General features: G+C 39.4%; 2 protein-coding genes across 4 annotated transcripts; one reads left to right on the top strand and one right to left on the bottom strand.

Annotated features, from left to right (window-relative positions):
* Nucleotides 1-825: 825 nt before the first annotated feature.
* On the top strand, nucleotides 826-8,061 carry tpte (transmembrane phosphatase with tensin homology). 3 transcript variants are annotated; one of them, XM_014003229.1, is made up of 19 exons: nucleotides 826-1,239; nucleotides 1,465-1,550; nucleotides 1,678-1,758; nucleotides 1,833-1,880; nucleotides 1,958-2,119; nucleotides 3,994-4,113; nucleotides 4,239-4,338; nucleotides 4,439-4,502; nucleotides 4,654-4,718; nucleotides 4,881-4,941; nucleotides 5,010-5,091; nucleotides 5,910-5,998; nucleotides 6,082-6,143; nucleotides 6,244-6,324; nucleotides 7,068-7,173; nucleotides 7,251-7,348; nucleotides 7,434-7,529; nucleotides 7,609-7,679; nucleotides 7,769-8,061. In XM_014003229.1, exons 2-19 carry the CDS (start codon nucleotides 1,507-1,509, stop codon nucleotides 7,872-7,874), a joined length of 1,536 nt encoding a protein of 511 aa, XP_013858683.1. In that variant the 5' UTR covers nucleotides 826-1,239; nucleotides 1,465-1,506; the 3' UTR covers nucleotides 7,875-8,061. The 3 variants fall into 3 exon arrangements, with proteins under 3 accessions (XP_013858683.1, XP_013858685.1, XP_013858684.1); XM_014003230.1 differs by lacking the exon at nucleotides 826-1,239 and adding an exon at nucleotides 1,303-1,358; XM_014003231.1 differs by lacking the exon at nucleotides 1,465-1,550.
* A 120-nt stretch (nucleotides 8,062-8,181) lies between these two features.
* On the bottom strand, nucleotides 8,182-16,564 carry smpd1 (sphingomyelin phosphodiesterase 1). Its single transcript, XM_014003227.1, has 9 exons — nucleotides 16,489-16,564; nucleotides 16,054-16,316; nucleotides 15,040-15,360; nucleotides 12,500-12,780; nucleotides 12,201-12,374; nucleotides 10,091-10,262; nucleotides 9,850-9,926; nucleotides 9,538-9,683; nucleotides 8,182-9,453 (listed from the first exon to the last, which is right to left on the bottom strand). Exons 2-9 carry the CDS (start codon nucleotides 16,267-16,269, stop codon nucleotides 9,035-9,037), a joined length of 1,806 nt encoding a protein of 601 aa, XP_013858681.1. The 5' UTR covers nucleotides 16,270-16,316; nucleotides 16,489-16,564; the 3' UTR covers nucleotides 8,182-9,034.
* Between the last annotated feature and the right edge of the window lie 464 nt (nucleotides 16,565-17,028).

Raw genomic sequence — 17,028 nt, forward strand, 5'->3', positions numbered from 1 at the left:
GTGTTTCCCAAAGTTGGGGTCGGGACCCAAAGTGGGGTCCCGAAACATCAAGGTGGGGTCCTGAAAATATTGAATTAATGACATTTTTGCCTTAGTTGTTACAAAGGAGTGAGGTTAGTATATTTAAAATGGATAAATGTAGTATGAAAATATTGTTACTATGCCCATGTGTTGTTGACCTGCTACAAATGTTTATCATACAAAAATAGTTGGGGGCACAGGTCTCTGCTACTGTTATTTTGTGGGTCAAARGCTGAAAAGTTTGGGAACCACTGCACTTTGGTTCCCAAAGTTGGGTTTGGGACCCAATTATGGGTCATGAAGCACCTTGGATAATCTCCAGAAATCAATTTAAAGGGTAATAAAATAATTGCTGGTGTACTACTTTCCCTTTATTTATTACAAAAACACAAAAYAAGTAAAAATAAGTATTTATATTTGTGTATAAGCTGTTTAGATGGTCAAAAAGCCTGCGWTTTTAGGGTTATTAATGAAGTTCATGTACTCAGACCAGTTATATTTGGGGTCACAAGTTTTTGCCATGGATATTTTGTGGGTCAGAAGATAAAAAGTTTGGGAACCACTGCTATAGACAACTTTAATTTTATGCTGAAAAAATATTTTTATGTCAAGTTCTAACAACAAATGCTGTGGAATTTTTTAGGTTGTAGATTTAACAAAAAGATAAAATCAACAAAGGAACAAACATAAGCAGAAAACAAAAACAATGACGTCTCCTGACACGTAATGCCTCTTTTTTTTTTTTCAAGGAATGCACACAGTCACCTAATTAGAACCAGATTTGAGACAGAGGAGGAGGAGGAGGAGCAGGAGGAGGGGGCTGAACCCTGTCGGTCTATTTTACTTTGAAACCTCCAGCTTTGTAAAGCAGGCCAGGAAGAGGTTTCTGCAGGCTCGGTTCGGTGCTTCTTTTTTTTTTTTTTTAGACTGACAGCTGACTGAAAACAGGAGGACGAGGAAGAAGAGGAAAGATGATTAACCAGAAGAGCTGAGCGTTTCCACCCAAGTCCAGGAAGTCCGAAAACTACAACGTTTGCAAAAAAAAAAAAGAAGAAAAAAAAGATGAGAGTTAGTGAGTGGGGAGGATAGTTACCCGGTTAACCTTTGAACCTTTTTCTCCGTCCTCCCAAGAAGTCACAAGACGAGCTGTCGTAAAGATTTCTCCAATGAGTCCTAACGGGGGTTTGTGYGCTTAATTAGTCCAACAGATACACTCAGGTATGTTTGTTTGTGTTTCCATTAATGCTTTGAAATCTTGTGCTTTGTATTTTCTGCAGCTGTGGTTTGCATAAAGGGTAAATAGCCGACTTAAAAGCAATACTTTCCTTTTTGAACTCGTGAGTGAATGCGAGGCAGAAACTCGTTTTGTTTTACACGCCAAATATCTAAAAAGTWCATTTATTTATTTATTTAATTTATTTCTTTATTTATTTGTCCGTCCAGTTTTCAGGAAGTCCAGAATAAAGCCAGAAAAGCTCAGTTATAATGTCTGTGTACTTTAATCCAGGCTCAGACTCAGGAGTAAATGGGTGAGAAGCATTTTTTAAAATCTTTTTGAAGAAAACATTCAACTATTTCCCCCTCCCTTTTAAAAAAATAAAATAAAAATAAAAACACAGAATGCATTTATCTCTCTCTGTCTAATCTTTCTCACAGAAACGTTGCAAAGATGGAAGATGCAAAAGTAGAGATTGATGATGGAAAGGAGGAGAAAACTGTGCCGGATACARTGTACCAGTAAGTTCATTATATCTAACATTTTGGACTTAAGAGGTTAGGAGGTAAATCATGACACCTGTTCCTTCTCACAGCAACATTCGTAAAACGATATCTCCGTTTGTCATGTCCTTTGGGTTTCGGTGAGTCTCTCTTACTTGAAACGTTTCCTTTCCTCGACGAGCACCATATGAACCTTACTTTGTGTCTGTTCCTCCAGTGTGTTCGGTGTGGTGCTGATCATTGTAGACTTTGTGCTCGTGATTGTGGACTTCTCGCTGTCAAACAAAAGCAGAGACGTTGGCAACGCTTTAGAAGCCGTGTCCCTCACCATCTCCTTCTTCTTCCTCGCTGAYGTTCTGCTACGGGTCTATGTGGAAGGGTGAGTTTGCAGGTTTCAGCATCTGCTTTTAGTTGTTTTGATCTTTGCTTTAAACGATTCAAATGAACCTGTCAAGCTCCGYACTGTGTTCAGTGTTACCTCCTCAACTTCTCCTCCTTTCAGCCTCAGACTCAGATTATTTCCATTCACACCATTATGGATAAAAATGAAAAACAGTTACCCAAGACCCAAGATGATGTAACACAAAAAGTAATATATTAGACAWTTGAGTATGTATTCATGAAAAAGGACTATAATAAATAAATTGAGTGAAATAGGCAGACATCAGAAGCAGCAGATCACAGATTGGATGGTAAATTGCAGTTTAGCTGTCTGGATTTGTTTTGTATTTTTTGCCTGGGGAGAAAAGTGCAGGTGCAGGATGGGAGGAGTCATGAAGGACGCATGTGGCTCTAGCCCAGCACCTGGTGATGTAAACGTCCCTGAAGGATGGTAAGCTGCGCCCGATGGGTCTCTAGTACAGCTGTTGTTCCACACTGTAAAGGTGGTCCGGACGCTCTCYACCACACCAGTGTAAAAGGCTTTTTGGATTCCAGAAAGAACAGCGCACTCTCATGAATCGACATAAATCCTACTTTTGTAACAGTTGCGTAAATAATTTGTCGTCAGTTGTCACTGTGCGTGTGCGAGCTGGAGTTGCTCTGAGGAGTGATGCAAACATTTCCAAGCTCCTTGGTCAGCAGAATGTTGGTGAGATTAGATGTTGAACAGGAAATCATGAAGAGGAAGCACTACAGGAAATGAATACCATGTGTTCCACTGTTACTTTGGAATGCAAGGACAGGGTCACTCCGTAAACCCTGTCCGTTTTCTAAACAGTCATCTACGCAGGGGCGGAGCCAGGGGTGGCCAGGGGTGGCCATGGCCACAGACGCATCTTTGGCCACCCCATTGGCCATCCTGCTGTAGACACCCCTTCCACATTGAAACAACCTTTAGGGGTGTAATAATCCTCCTTAACAGTTGGTGGCAGTGTTTAACAGTTTGAAACATCACCAAGCTCAAAGAAGTGACAAAGAAGTGATTGTTTTCTTTGTATAAAATGTCTATGTAATCTGACTTGTGGTAATAAATGTTTTTGTTTTGTTTTTTTGTCACCATAACACAGTGTAATTTTATGTTTTGAAGGCTGCATGATGCTCTGCCCCTTTTTGGTTGGGAGTAGACCTATCGCTAAAGAAAAAGTTAAATGCCCCTTTAAATTCACTGTTGGTCCTTATCAATATTGCACCTGTTCATTGGGTAAAGTTATTAATATTAGTTTTAAACATGCAGTTGAAGGTCATCATTATTTGGCACAATGATGTGTTAAAATTAAAAATAAATCAATAAACTATACAAAAGTAAAAGGCACCCCTAAAGTCATTAGATATGATAAAATGTGACACATTAATTAAAACTTATCTCAGCTGTAACAGTGAGTTTAAAACAGTATGATGGAACTAGTTTAATGAAGAATAATTATTAAATCAAGTGTTTATTTATGTATGTTAAACAACCTTGTAAAATGCACCAGAATGCAGGAAATGGCATCAATTTTGTTCAAAATTTTCTGGGGGAGGACCCCCAGACAACAGTGTGTCCCCACACTTTTAAAATGGTTGTGACACCCATGTTTATAATCACTGCCTGTATAAGGACATAAGGGAATGACCAAAAAACAAAGATCTGCAACAAACTTTCAAGTAAAAATGATGTAATATTYCTGGCCACCCCTTCGTGAGTAATGGTCCCCGTCTGGCCACCCCTGAGAAAAGTCTGGCTCCGCCACTGCATCTACGATATACATTTCGTGAACAGGGGAAGGTGATATTTTATTTATGTTTTACTTATCTTTTCTTGGCCTGTTTTAGTTTCAAAGTGTACTTCAGCTCCAAGTTGAACATTGTGGACGCCGTTGTTGTTGTTATCACACTGGTGGTCACCATGATCTACACCTTCAGTGACATGTCCGGTGCCAGCCTCATTCCTAGGTTGGTCCTTTTACTCAAGACTCCCACCTTTTTACTAACTTGCCAGTCAAAATGTTAGGTTTTTGTGCATCCCCTGGTAGGAGAAGTTGGTTCTTATTTGTGTTTTTTCATTCTGTCGTTGCCAGGGTCGTGACCTTCCTGCGCTTTTTGAGAATAATCATCTTTGTGAGGATTTTCAGGCTGGCATCTCAGAAGAAAGAGCTGGAGAAAGTCACCAGGAGGATGGTAGGTTCGTCAGGAGGTGATCGAAACAAGTTAATGACAGACAAGTTTAAGTCTCATTTGGTTTAACATCAAAGTATAACTGGAAGTTTTCCCCCATTAGATATCTGAGAACAAGAGGCGTTATCAAAAAGATGGATTTGACCTTGATCTCACTTACGTCACAGGTAGGTGTGAGATGTTTTTGTTTTGGATACTTTGAACTGAGTCATTTTTATTAATCTGTCTTACAAAAATATCAAATGTTCTTTACAATTAAAAATAAAATATTTTATTAACAATTCGAAAATGTGTTTGCATCTGTTCCCACCTCTCCAGACCGTGTCATTGCCATGTCTTTCCCGTCCTCTGGGAAGCAGGCCTTCTATAGGAATCCAATCAGGGTAAGTAGGAGTGAACAGGTGTGCACGATTTTTGGGGAGTTTTATCCCATCATGCATTCATCTTCCGCCATCACTTTTCTTGAGAAGTAGTCAAGCACGCAGCCCTTGTGATGAATCAAGTGCCCAGTGAACGATAACCTCTTCTGTTTTTTTTTTTTTCAGGAGGTTGCAAGGTTTCTAGACACTAAACACGGAGAGCACTACAAAGTTTACAACCTCTGCAGTAAGTTRGCTTTTTGTCTGCCCTGCTTTTTTCCCCCTTGCATAACTTAACTATTTACCTGTTTCTAGGTGAGAAAGGCTACGACCCAAAGTTCTTCCACTACAGGGTTGAACGGGTGTTCATTGATGACCACAACGTCCCGTCTTTGGAGTAAGAAACCTGTCTTTAATTATTTGTTTCACCTTGCTTGGTTGTGTTTTTAGAGCCATCTTCCCACCATGTTTTTAAATGATGTTTCCAGGCTACACAAACTTTTCTTTAAACCAAAAAAAGAGGATCCATCAGAAAGCAGTATTATTGGTTGTASCATAACTTGACAGTTTAAGATCTTTTTTTTCTTTTGTATGTTTTTTGGCACATATTCTGCAATTTATGTGCTATTTCAACCTTTTATATTTTAAAATGTTCAGCTCCTTTAGGACATTCTAGCTATAACTTTTGGTGTCTTTAGCAATTTATACTTTTTTTTCTGACATGTTTTTCTTAGAAAATGAATGGTGCTGTTTTCAACATCCTTAAAAAATATCAAAAATGTTCATAAGTCTTTACTGAACTTTTTACCTTTTTTATTTTAGTTCTGCTTTTATTTGTCTCCTTGTGCTTATTTCAGCTTCTTTCAACTTCTATTTTGCTGATTTTAGCTTTTTTTTTTTAGCTATTCTGACCTTTTTCTACTAGTCTTTGGTTAATTTAAACTTTTTTGTGTGTCTTTCTGCTATTTTAAGCTTTTTATGTTTCTTTCTGATTATAGCTGTTTTCTGTGTTTTAGCTAATGAAGATTATTTTCAGCTAAATTCACCTTGGATAATTTGCTTTCTGATTGTGCTGATTTCAGCTACTTTTTTTAAAATGTATTTTTTCAGCTAGTTTCAGCTATTCAGCAAAACTCTTTCAGCATTAAGTATTCATACTGTATTTTTGCAGGAACGCTRATTCTTTAGTTATTAGTCTGTTCTGGATTTTCTCAGGGACATGCTGAAATACACAGCAAGTGTGAGGGACTGGATGTCTGCGGATCCTAAAAACATTATCGCTATTCACTGTAAAGGAGGAAAAGGTGACGTCAAAGATTTGGTTTTGGTACCTCACTGCGTCTGGGTATCTTCTACCAAATGCTGATCCTAGTGCTGCTCTTCACAGGACGCACAGGGACAATGGTGTGCACGTGGCTCATTGACAGCGACCAGTTTGAAAGTGCACAGGTACGCTCAACGTTTGTGCTTTCTCCAGGCCGGGGTTAATAAATTAGTCAGGTATTTTATTACAAGGCTGCTACTGTGTTTATTTCTGTTTACATACCAGGACAGTCTGGAGTATTTTGGTGAGAGGAGGACGGACAAAAGTCAGAGTTCCAAGTTTCAGGGAGTGGAGACTCCTTCTCAGGTAAAACTGTGGTTTTTAATTAGACACTAAAGTCTAACATGCATCTCCCTGTGTCAGGCAGGGTGCAGCGGTTTAAAAAGAATTTGACTTTGTGCTAAAAGATGTGAAACTGCTCAGAATAATTTGACACTTGTTTGAGTTTGTGGTGGAAATATATTATATAATCCTACCTAACTGCTAAGTTGACATTACCTTGACATGTTCTGTTCTGTATCTCTCTCTGATTACTGCCACATTTGTATAATCTGTTCTCATGGTTTTCTGTTGTCCACAACCTTGTGCTCATTTCACATTGCATGTATTAAGTAAGTAATTACTTTCATTGGCCRTTCAATATCTTTCTAGTATTTGGCAYGCTCTTATTTGTTCTTACGGACCACGCCGGGAAGTTATTTATATGCATTTCCTGTCTGTGGCTGAGCAGTGGTAACTTGACAGAGCTGCTGATTCCTTTCTGTCCGGTTGTCACTCAATCTCTGCATATTTGCAACTTTATTAAATCATTAGACGACCAAACCACGCAGTGCACTTTCCTTTTATTAACGTGTTTCTGCCTTAGTGGAATATTTTCCAGAATAGAGCTGACGTTTTACACCGAGCAGTATTATAATACATTTACTGTATTTAAATTTGTTATTGAACATCTTGTGTTGCAGCAGAATCAGAAAGAGTCCAAGGCCTTAAATGTATGCTGTATTTTAAACACTAATTAGAATAATTTATTCTGTCTCTGTGACCCACAGAGCCGGTACGTGGGGTACTACGAAACCATGAAAATTCAGTACAACCGACAGCTGCCTCCRCCTAAAAGCCTCAGGTGCAAAAGCATCCGCATCCACTCTATAGCAGGTAACCCAGCAGACCCCTCTGATCACAGCTACACCAGCAGAAAGCCCCAGTCTGTGCATTGATTTGTGCCCCCCCAGGTGTGGGGAAAGGTGATGGCAGTGATCTGAAGGTGAAAATAATTGTAAAGAAGGAGCTGGTGTTTCAGTGCGTGTGCGCCAAACAGGAGAACTGCTCTGTGAGTCTCGCATTCATTATACAATAAAACAAGTTTATTAAGCAGGTAACCTGTTTTCAGTTGGATTTTTACTTATTTTTTAAAGGTATTTCCTGATGCTGGCAACAATGCAGCTGTTATCAGCCTGCACAACGGCCCCACGGTTCAGGGAGATGTGAAGGTTATGTTCGAATCAAGTGCTGTAAGTTGCCTTTTATATTTTTAACTAGACTATATTGTAAAATCTTGTTTACTCATTTTATTTATTTATTTCTCATCAGGGTCTTCCAAAAGGATATGAAGATGTTCCTTTCTACTTCTGGTTCAATACATCATTCATAGAAAATAATAAGTGTGTTTYTCTTTTGATCTAAAAATCCAAATACTTACGTTGGTCTTGAAACACTTTTGACTTATTTTCCTCCTTTGTGCCYTCCTCAGGCTGTTCTTGCCCAGGGAGGAGCTGGACAACCCACACAAACCCAAAACTTGGAACCTGTACAAAGAGGATTTTGGTGTCACCATGTTCTTCTCAGATTCTGAATAAAAGCACGTTTWAGAAGAACAAAAACAAGACAAACTGCATGCACCTTTATACCTAAAAGTTATGATCTTTAGTGCAGCAGGATCCACCTCTAAGATGCTGTTTACTGGAGAATTTCTTTTTGGCACTTGACACATGAAATGTATAAGAAATGTTGGAAAACTTCCTATTAAACCACCCTTTAATGTTCTCCAGTGAATGAAATTCTTGTTATAAATTTAGAAATGCATTTAGTGATTGCTGTTACTAGAAAACAAAAAATAAAAACTAACCAAGCTAACKTGCTTTACCATCAAAACAAAAACCTTGAAAAAATTTATCTTTTTATTTCATAAGTCACACAATTTCTTAAATTATGGCTTGTTTATAGCATGTTACATTACAAATTGGAAAACCTTTCTATACTGACTAATTACATAATTAGACTTACGGTACTCTTTTTAATCAAAAACAAAATTAAAGTGCAAACAGACAAACAGAAAAAGAACATGTTAGGCGTCTGAGTGATAAAGCATTTCTCCACAAAAGTGCGTACAGAAATCTGGGGGGGAACAAAAAACATGCTTTCAAATTTATTTTATAAACTGGCCTACTTGAAATCACTATCTTTAAAACCTTAAACCCTGACACCGCTACAATATTCTTTCCTCAGTTTCGTTGCAAACCTTTCATTGTTACAATTTACAAGAAAAGATTTGAGGAAAAGTACAATTCTTAAGAAAAGCAATTAAAAGCATCTTTAAAGTACAAAGATTGTGGTTAATGTTTGACATGTTTACCCAATCCCTGAGAAAAGGCACTCATTGAAGTCCTACCAGCTAAAATCCTGATGGCCTTGAAACCCACCTACAGTAATGCCTACCATTCTGTGCATTTCAAGTAAACAGCCGAGGCTTGAGAACTTGCTGTCGTTACATAATTGGCATTGCAGACGGCCAACCTCAAAGCCTGTTTCTAAATATTACCGGCTGAAAAAATACTGACTAAAGCAGAACTTAAAACATCTTGGACTGGATTTCCAAAATCTACATTACCTGTAACAGTTTTGGTTACTTATGTGCAATTCTTGATGAACTTGCAGCAATAAAATGTCTCGTGGCTCATTTTTGGTAATCTTACCGCCCTCCCTCCCAAACAGCCCRCCGGTCCAAACTTAACGTAATTCAACAAAGAGTTTTTAAAGCCGCCCGGACCAGGCTTCCTCCAAACCCGTTGAGGYGGTCGCACTGCTGCAGCTCATCGTAACGTCCACTTCGCAGAAAGCACAGCACCTCGGTTTTGCACGACTCTATGCAAGGCCCMGACTCGTGTCCTTTGTGTCTGAGGTACCAGAACTTCTGGAACACGYGATCGTTGCTCAGAAAGGTTCGCAACAGCTYGTCGTRATCCGAGGGGAACAGAGTGGAAAGACCGTAGGTCTCGGTGGCACGGTACAGCAACGTCCATTTGGGGTTCTTTTCTGGACTTCCTGGGAACCCTGGACTGTGGTTGGCCTCTGTGAGGTTGAGCACATAGGTTTCGTGGTCGAGCACTAGCCGAGAGCTGCCTTGGTAATTCCCATCAAGGTAGTAAACACGGTAGCCTGAAAAGTTGTATTATAGTTAKACAGTAGGTATAATAAATATACAAGTTAACAGGAGATCATGGAGATGGTTTATGGACTCACCTGGGTTAAGATTAACAAAAGTGGTGACACTTGGGGCAATGAAGGCCACTCCTAATGGCCGAGTCATGGTTTCCTCATCGTAAAACATCTGAAATTCATCCAGGTGCGTATGTCCAAAAAACTGCCCAGCAATTGTACTTTCATACCTGGAAATACAACAAAGTCTTATTTTGTAAGCTTTTCCAATTCAGACACAAAACATAAGGAAGTGAAAACAGAGGAATAAGTCAACCATGTAATTTAAAATGCTTATTTACATACACAGGAAGCATTTTGACATAAACTTTTAACCTAAATGACCACTGCAGGTACCTGTTGACAATGTGATAGTAGTTCCAACTCCAGCTGCCGAGACACAAACCAGGTGGGATGTGACCAATAATATGTACCTAAAAAACAAATAAAAACTAATGACACCACAATAAAGTAGATTATAGCTCTAATAAAACCAACTTTATTGCAAATGCGACTGAAGTGAAAGCCACAAAGCCATTATCCACATCTAACAAGGAGAAGCACATGACTGTGGCAAAACCTGAGCTTTTAAACTGACCTTCTCTCCTTTATCCTCACTGGTCTGGAGAACATGGACCAGCCACTGCAGCTGGTTAGCCGGGTCAGTTGAGTTCACCATCAGCCAGAAGTTTTCCCGAGCACAGAAGTTCATGTTGAGAGAGACCACCCTCAGACCAGGCTGAATCACCATCGTGTAGAATCCGGCATATCTAAAACCACCACACACACACACACAAAAAAAGGCTCTGAAACAGAGTCAGCCATTAACGCTTCAAGCCTTCCGTGTAAGGTGCAATATTCTGAGAAGTGTCACCACTTCAGTTGTTCCCACCGTGGTCAGACGTGAACTTCAAAGCAAAACTGCAGCAAACGTCGCTGCTCTGCCGCGAAGACAAAACCCACTGTTTGACAATTTTCTCATAACTTGTTACCCACACAACGGTCTGACCTGAACGATGACGTCAGAAACTTGGAAACAAAAATGACCATGTTAAGAGTTTCAGTATCACTCAGTTCTGAGCTCAGAAGATCACGGTACTCTCTAAGTGAGTGCTGGTTCTGGCGTGTCCATTGAACTTTTTTTTTTTTCGAAATTTATTCATTTTATTTATAACAATTATWTACACAGCAAATAACAAAAAAAAAAACCGCAATCAAAATAAAATCAAATAAAATGAAAGGCAGCAGAAGAAGAATAAATCTTATAATACTGTATCTGCCCCTTTTTAAAACCCAAAATATGTTCAAAATTTAAAAAACCAACTCAAAACAACAATTTTCATGAATTCACTTATGCTTCTCCGTATTTCTTCAGAATACTAGATTTTATCATTCTCTTTAATATATACAAAGATCTGGCATTTTTAACCTCATCTTCCAGACCGTTCCACAAACTTAACTTGAACTGTGCAACCAACCAAGAACTTTTCCATATGAGTGGGGGTCACCAGGGAGCGACGGGGGGGCCTCAGAAAGCTGGAGGAAAGATCATGTTTTTTTTTATTGCTAATATTGATTAATTCCAAGAACTAAAGCAACATAAACAACCAATTATACCGAGTCAGGCTGTGCTCCCACGGCGGCCAATCAAATTTTTGCACATCACCTGTCTCGTTTTCTCCCAGTACACACGCACCTGTTGGTTGCCGTTGCCTGGGTCACTGTTAAAAAAAAGGCATTACGCTTGTCTCCCCTTGCCTGCACCTCCCTTCTCCCCTGCTCCTCCCGTCAGCTCCCGCCCAGCTAATTTTAGCATCCACCTGTGCAGCTGCGCCTCGTCTCTCTCAGGTGGTGGAAGAATCGGTGAACATCCTTTTACTGGTTCGTCCTCTCTAACAGATGTTTTAAAAGCCTGCCAGCTTTGATATTGTCTCCAGTCCTTTTTCAAAAGTGCTCTAACAAACATTATTTTATTTTCAGCACCTATCAAATCTGCTGATACTAATGCTGCGTTCCAGTAGTCCTGAGAAGTGGTAACGCCCCCTCCAGTGGTAATATTCCACTGATTTAGTGGAAGAAATGAAACTGCCCTCAGTTTCGATTTCAAGATGGCGGCTACTCGCAGCTTTAGAAAGTTAACTCCGTAACTTATACTGTTAATTATCTTTCTTAATTTTTTGTGCATATTTAATCACTCGCACAAGTAGTGTTTTCTTTGCAATACTGTACGTGTTAAAATCAATGTTTACTTGGATGAAATACATAGTAGAGCTCTCTTTTTGTCATTGTTTATATTGTAGCAGTGTTGTAGCTAGGTTAGCGGCAACAATGCATTTGCCCTTCGGATAACTGGAATGCAGTTTCATATGGTTTGTTGGGAAATGACATCACTACCATTTACCAGCTCCGGGAATACGATGTAAAAGGAACACAGAATGAATCAAAGTTTTTGCTGAGATCCAAGTCCMGCCCCCAAACGACTTCTGATTGGCTAGTAGGTCTGTCTAGATTAAAGAAAAAGCTGTTAGGWCCAGAGAAATGTTTGTTCAATCTCTGGTCAAACACGATTTCTTTCCCCACAGCTACGCTACATCACACCGGGTTTGTGGGTTTGCAAGGGGGAGGAGTCCCCAGCCAGAAGATGTCCTAAATTACCTTAATTTCATGATAAATATGGAAAGAATAATGATAAAAGTAATTTGATAAACCTCAAAGTCTTTAAAGCCTGCTCCGATAACCAGGGTGACCAYTCCTCTGCCATTTTCTCATAAAGCCAGGAAGACGACTTGTTGCCATGAACAAAAGGTGGCGGGAAGCTGTTCACTGGTGTACTTTCATGGTTTCCTATTGCAGGGAAAACAGTCACATTGGGTCCAAGGTGTCTAGGTAGGGAAAAAAAGTAAGACTCAATAACAGTCTCTGGATTAATTCTACATTAAAAAGGATGAGTATCAGATGAAAGCTACAATCAGTTTAATCCAAGTGTAGTGGATAAGTTAAGCATTACTTGTGGATGAGCCTGGAGATGACCGTAAGCTCTGTTAGCTGCTCTGTCCTGGTTTGAGACCAAACATTGTGCGCTGGGATGTCTCCGGTCCAGTAGACCCAGTCCCAAGGTCCAGCTCTGGCGACGTTTTCTAGAAGGTTCTCCACGGTGCGCAGAGGAAGGTCACACTTGCTGTAGGTTCCCCAGTATCCAGCTTTCCTTCGCCTCCATCTGGAGACGCCCGAGTTGTTGCGACAGCACAGAGGTTCCTTGCAGTCGGCGGCGCTGCCGGACTGATACTCCTGTCGACAGAGACGTCTTTACAAAAAATGTAGAATTCCTTCCAAAACAGTCAGAACCAGAGCCGCTCGGTCCGTGAACGTTTTGGTCGTTCGTTTTTTCCTTTTAAAAACAGATGATTATTTTATTTTTAGGTTCTAAAAACAGGAAAAATGGTTCATCTTTTTATTTTCTCAAACCAGAAGTTTAACACTGTTATCAAGGAAACTCAACACTGTCCWGTGGAACCTGCTGCAGCTTCAAGTTCCTCACTATGAACCTCTTGGAGAAAGGCTTAGGCCTAAAGCAGTCAGTAATAAACAAAACATCAGCTGACACTAAAGAAATGTCAAACTAAAATCTGTTTATTCATCCTGTTAGACTATTTAAAGTACCGGTATATATATTTTTAATATAAATTAGCTATATTAATAAAAAAACTCAGCTGTAGGGGTGAGAAAACAAGGTTTTCTGCCTCTAAAGCAGGCCTGGAAAGAAGACAGAAACTCTGTTCCGCTCTGAGCTCTATTTATGCCAAAGACAGGTCATTCTAACCGTGGAAGAGAACCACTCTTCCTCTTAATCAGATAAYGGAMAGAATAATCTCCATTGTTCGTGATTCATTTRTCATTTAACTAAGAATGTTTATGCATTTGTTAAATCAAAGATAATGCCTGTCACATGAAAAAAGTAGAACAACTTCTGTTCTCTTATTGTGCCTCAAAGATTTATTATGGTTTAAAACGAATCACAGAGAATTGTATTTTTATGCAAATCACTGTTTTTATTTTTACTGTGAASACAAGTAGAAATACTGATCTTACTTTTCCTCCTTTCGTTACAATTTGCCTTGCCAGAATCTAAGYTTAATGTGCCAGTAAATGTTTGGTTTATTTAACAGCAGAACTGAAGTTTTACTGTTCTATTCTAAGTWTTGAGTTGATATTGATTGACTTCGGACGCGAATTCATATCTTTGTTGATTCTAAACTTGTTATAGGAAGCTGATTACCCACAATTACGTTGTTAACTCATGATTTGTTTAATTTATGTAAAAAAAAAACGATCGCATATTGTTTATGGATCCAATTGAAAGCATCGGGTTGGCTCACTCATTGTGTGTTTTGATTCACTTTGCACAGCCAAGATATTAGGGCTGCCTCAAACGATTATTTTTATAATCAATTATCACCGATTATTTTTTTCGATTAGTCAACTAATCGGATCATATGTTAATTGAATATAAAACATAGGGCTTATCGTGCCAGAATGCAGCTGCTATTATATAACCATGGTTAGATTTTAGCTATGTGCTAACTAAAAATAATTGCTGTAGAAGGCACGTTCTGCTCTGCAGATATTGCACAGGTTTCTCTTTCATTTTCTTAAAATGATCCCACATTTTGAGCTCTGTTGTCAGGTAGCCATGATACCAGAGCCTGTCTGTATAATGTCTTGTGACGTCCATGGCCTACCCCAGTTACCACTACTGCGCATGTGTGTCAAGGACAGAAAGGCAGATGTGGCAGTGGAAGGTGTCAAAGCAGTTTGGAGAGAAGAACAAAGTAAAGAACAAAAAAAAAGAAAATGATCAATCGATTATTAAATTAGTTATCGATTATTTTAATAATCGATTAGTCATCGATTAATCGTTGCAGCCCTACAAGATATTGACGAAAAATAAGAAATTCCTTGGTAAATAATTTCCTCATAACCTTGTTATGAGAGGTGTGGGAACCCTTATATTTCTATAAGCGTATCATCCTACACAGCCTACAGTTATTTAAAGAAATGCTGAAGTAGTTAGCTAGCGTTTATTTATTTACAGGCAGMAGCCAATTATTAAAAAGTTATTTAACTAGCTCCACCTTAAATGGTCAGCTAAGGACGGTGTTAACGTCCAGTTTGAGAAAAATAAAACAAGGTTTTTTTGCAGTATAAAATGAAAATAGAATGTTTTTTTAATATCTGTTTTTAAAATAGAAAAAAACAAATGACCAAAAAGTACAAAGACCCTGGGGACCTGTTAGTCAAAACAAGTTTGTTGCTACAATTCCACTGAGTAAATCAGTAACTTTAAGCTCGTGTTTGTWTAGTGCATAGATTTACAGGCTGAACTCCGTGTCTTTGTATGCAAGTTGTTTACTATAAACATGAAACTATGACGCTAAGCCCGCAGCACTACAAAAACAAGTATATTACAAGTATATAAAACCAGATTTGCTCATTTTAAACCATGTACCAGCAGTTGTGCTTTGTCTTTTCTCAGCAGCACACGCTCACCTTGTCCCAGTGGATGTCTGTGAGAAAAAGGACTCTGCTCTGTGGAGACCCAGGTTTAGGAGGAGAGGGTGGCGTAACGGGGGGTTTGGGAACATTTGGCAAAGTGATGTTCCACGGCGCGTAAATGTCAAACTTGCCGCAGGAGGGGCCCACCAGCAACGCGCACGCTTCACTGGGCCACAGCAGGGACTCCTGCAGGACCCTGATGAAGTCGTCCCTGAAGAGCTCGATGATTTTCCGACACACCGTCTCGTCGGCCAGATGGAGACGGATGCACGCCTCGCTCACCGCGTACGCCACTCGCTCTTCATTTGCATCATTCTGATGTAAAAAAAAAAGGCAGAAAAAGGATCAGACAAGAAAATGCATTGCACCAAATGATGTCAATAATTGAGCAAATGTACCCAAAGTTTCACATCACTTGACAGTTCACCCTGATTATATGTCGAAAGTACTTCTGATCTACAAACAATGGGCCTTTTTTTTTAGCTGGGGGAGGAAACAGTATCTCACATTTACTGATAAACTGCAATAACCCTGTAACAAATATGGAGAAGTGCCTTGTTCCTACGGAAAGAGAAGTCGACTGAAAGCAACAGTAAAGACAAGCAAACTAAAATGTATGATTTGTTTTTAATTTCGCTCTACTGTGCTGTCGTTACAAAAGGGGCACAAGTGTAGAAACAGAGGTAGCAACTTTCAGAGCATTTAAAAAAAAACCTAATCTAAAACCTAATTTCCCTCTGGGATCAATAAAGTATTTTTGAACTGAATTTGAATTGAAAAGTTGACTAAATTGACCAATCTGACCTTACACTGTTTGTTTCTGAGCTGTCACTCAGGCTTTCTCACGTGTTAGACATTTGTTTACACATTTTTAGACCTTTAAAAATGAGTTGGACAACTCTAAAACAACTCTGTATCACTCAGCAATGTGGATTTTCCTGAAATTAAATAATTACTCTGAAACTAAACGTCCCACTAGCACAAGACACTCAAGTGTTTTAACGTTACCAGGAGGGCGATATCAAGAATGGTGAAGAGAACTTTGCACACAGGGCAGGACAGATTCTTCCAGTTGAAACCGAGTCCAAAACGATCGATCTGCTCCACGAACACGGTTCGGGTCCGGGCCGACGGCTGGCCCGGTTCACACGATCCGAACAGCGGCAACACCAGGAACAAAGTGCAGGTCATCAACCCCAAAGTGGGCCACAATTTGGGGGTCATCGTGTCTCGACGGCAGGTTTCCTCAGAGAACTGTCTGCTGTCCGCGACTGCAAAAGACAGAAGAGAAACCAAGCAAGAAAACAAATATATATACAGGTGTCAAGAAAACAATAATATATATAATATAGGTGTCAAGAAAACAAAAATATATAGGTGTTAAAGGGAAGTTCTGCAAGACCTACGAGGTGTTTTAACGCTTCAGGAGAGGAAATTACTCACCTGCTTGTTGTTTTGCAGCGCAACTTCCGCTCTGACCCGACTGGTCCCGTTGTTGCTGTTCACATGAGAAGCAACGCGAGTCAGCTGACTGATCACGTGACTTTGCTTTTCTCCAAAATAATAACAATAAAGCCTAAAGTAGTTTTACATCATCYTTTTTTAATTTTGCTTAGTTTTACATGTATATTTTATCTTAGTCGCATGCATTTGTTAGAGTGTAGTTTTTATGTATTTTTGTTTTTCCTCAACATATATCTGCCGTAGGCTATGGATAAAAATGACCAACATGGATAAATCTGGCTTAGTTACAGGGATTATTAATGCCCATCAATGTCCACGTTCCCTCGCTTTTAAATACTTAAACAACAATTAGTTTGTTGATCAGAGATAATACTGTGTCCAAACTTCAAATGTTTATCCCTCATTTCATTTTGTTCAAACCAGTATTAACTTTTTATGTCAGCTCACCACCACCAGATGGCAGTATAACACCTTCACAGTGATTTGGATCAGCCAAGACAGCCCAAACAGTTACACTGG

The sequence above is a fragment of the Austrofundulus limnaeus genome, unplaced genomic scaffold (genome assembly GCF_001266775.1).
Source record: "Austrofundulus limnaeus strain Quisiro unplaced genomic scaffold, Austrofundulus_limnaeus-1.0 Scaffold17, whole genome shotgun sequence".
NCBI lineage: Eukaryota > Metazoa > Chordata > Actinopteri > Cyprinodontiformes > Rivulidae > Austrofundulus > Austrofundulus limnaeus.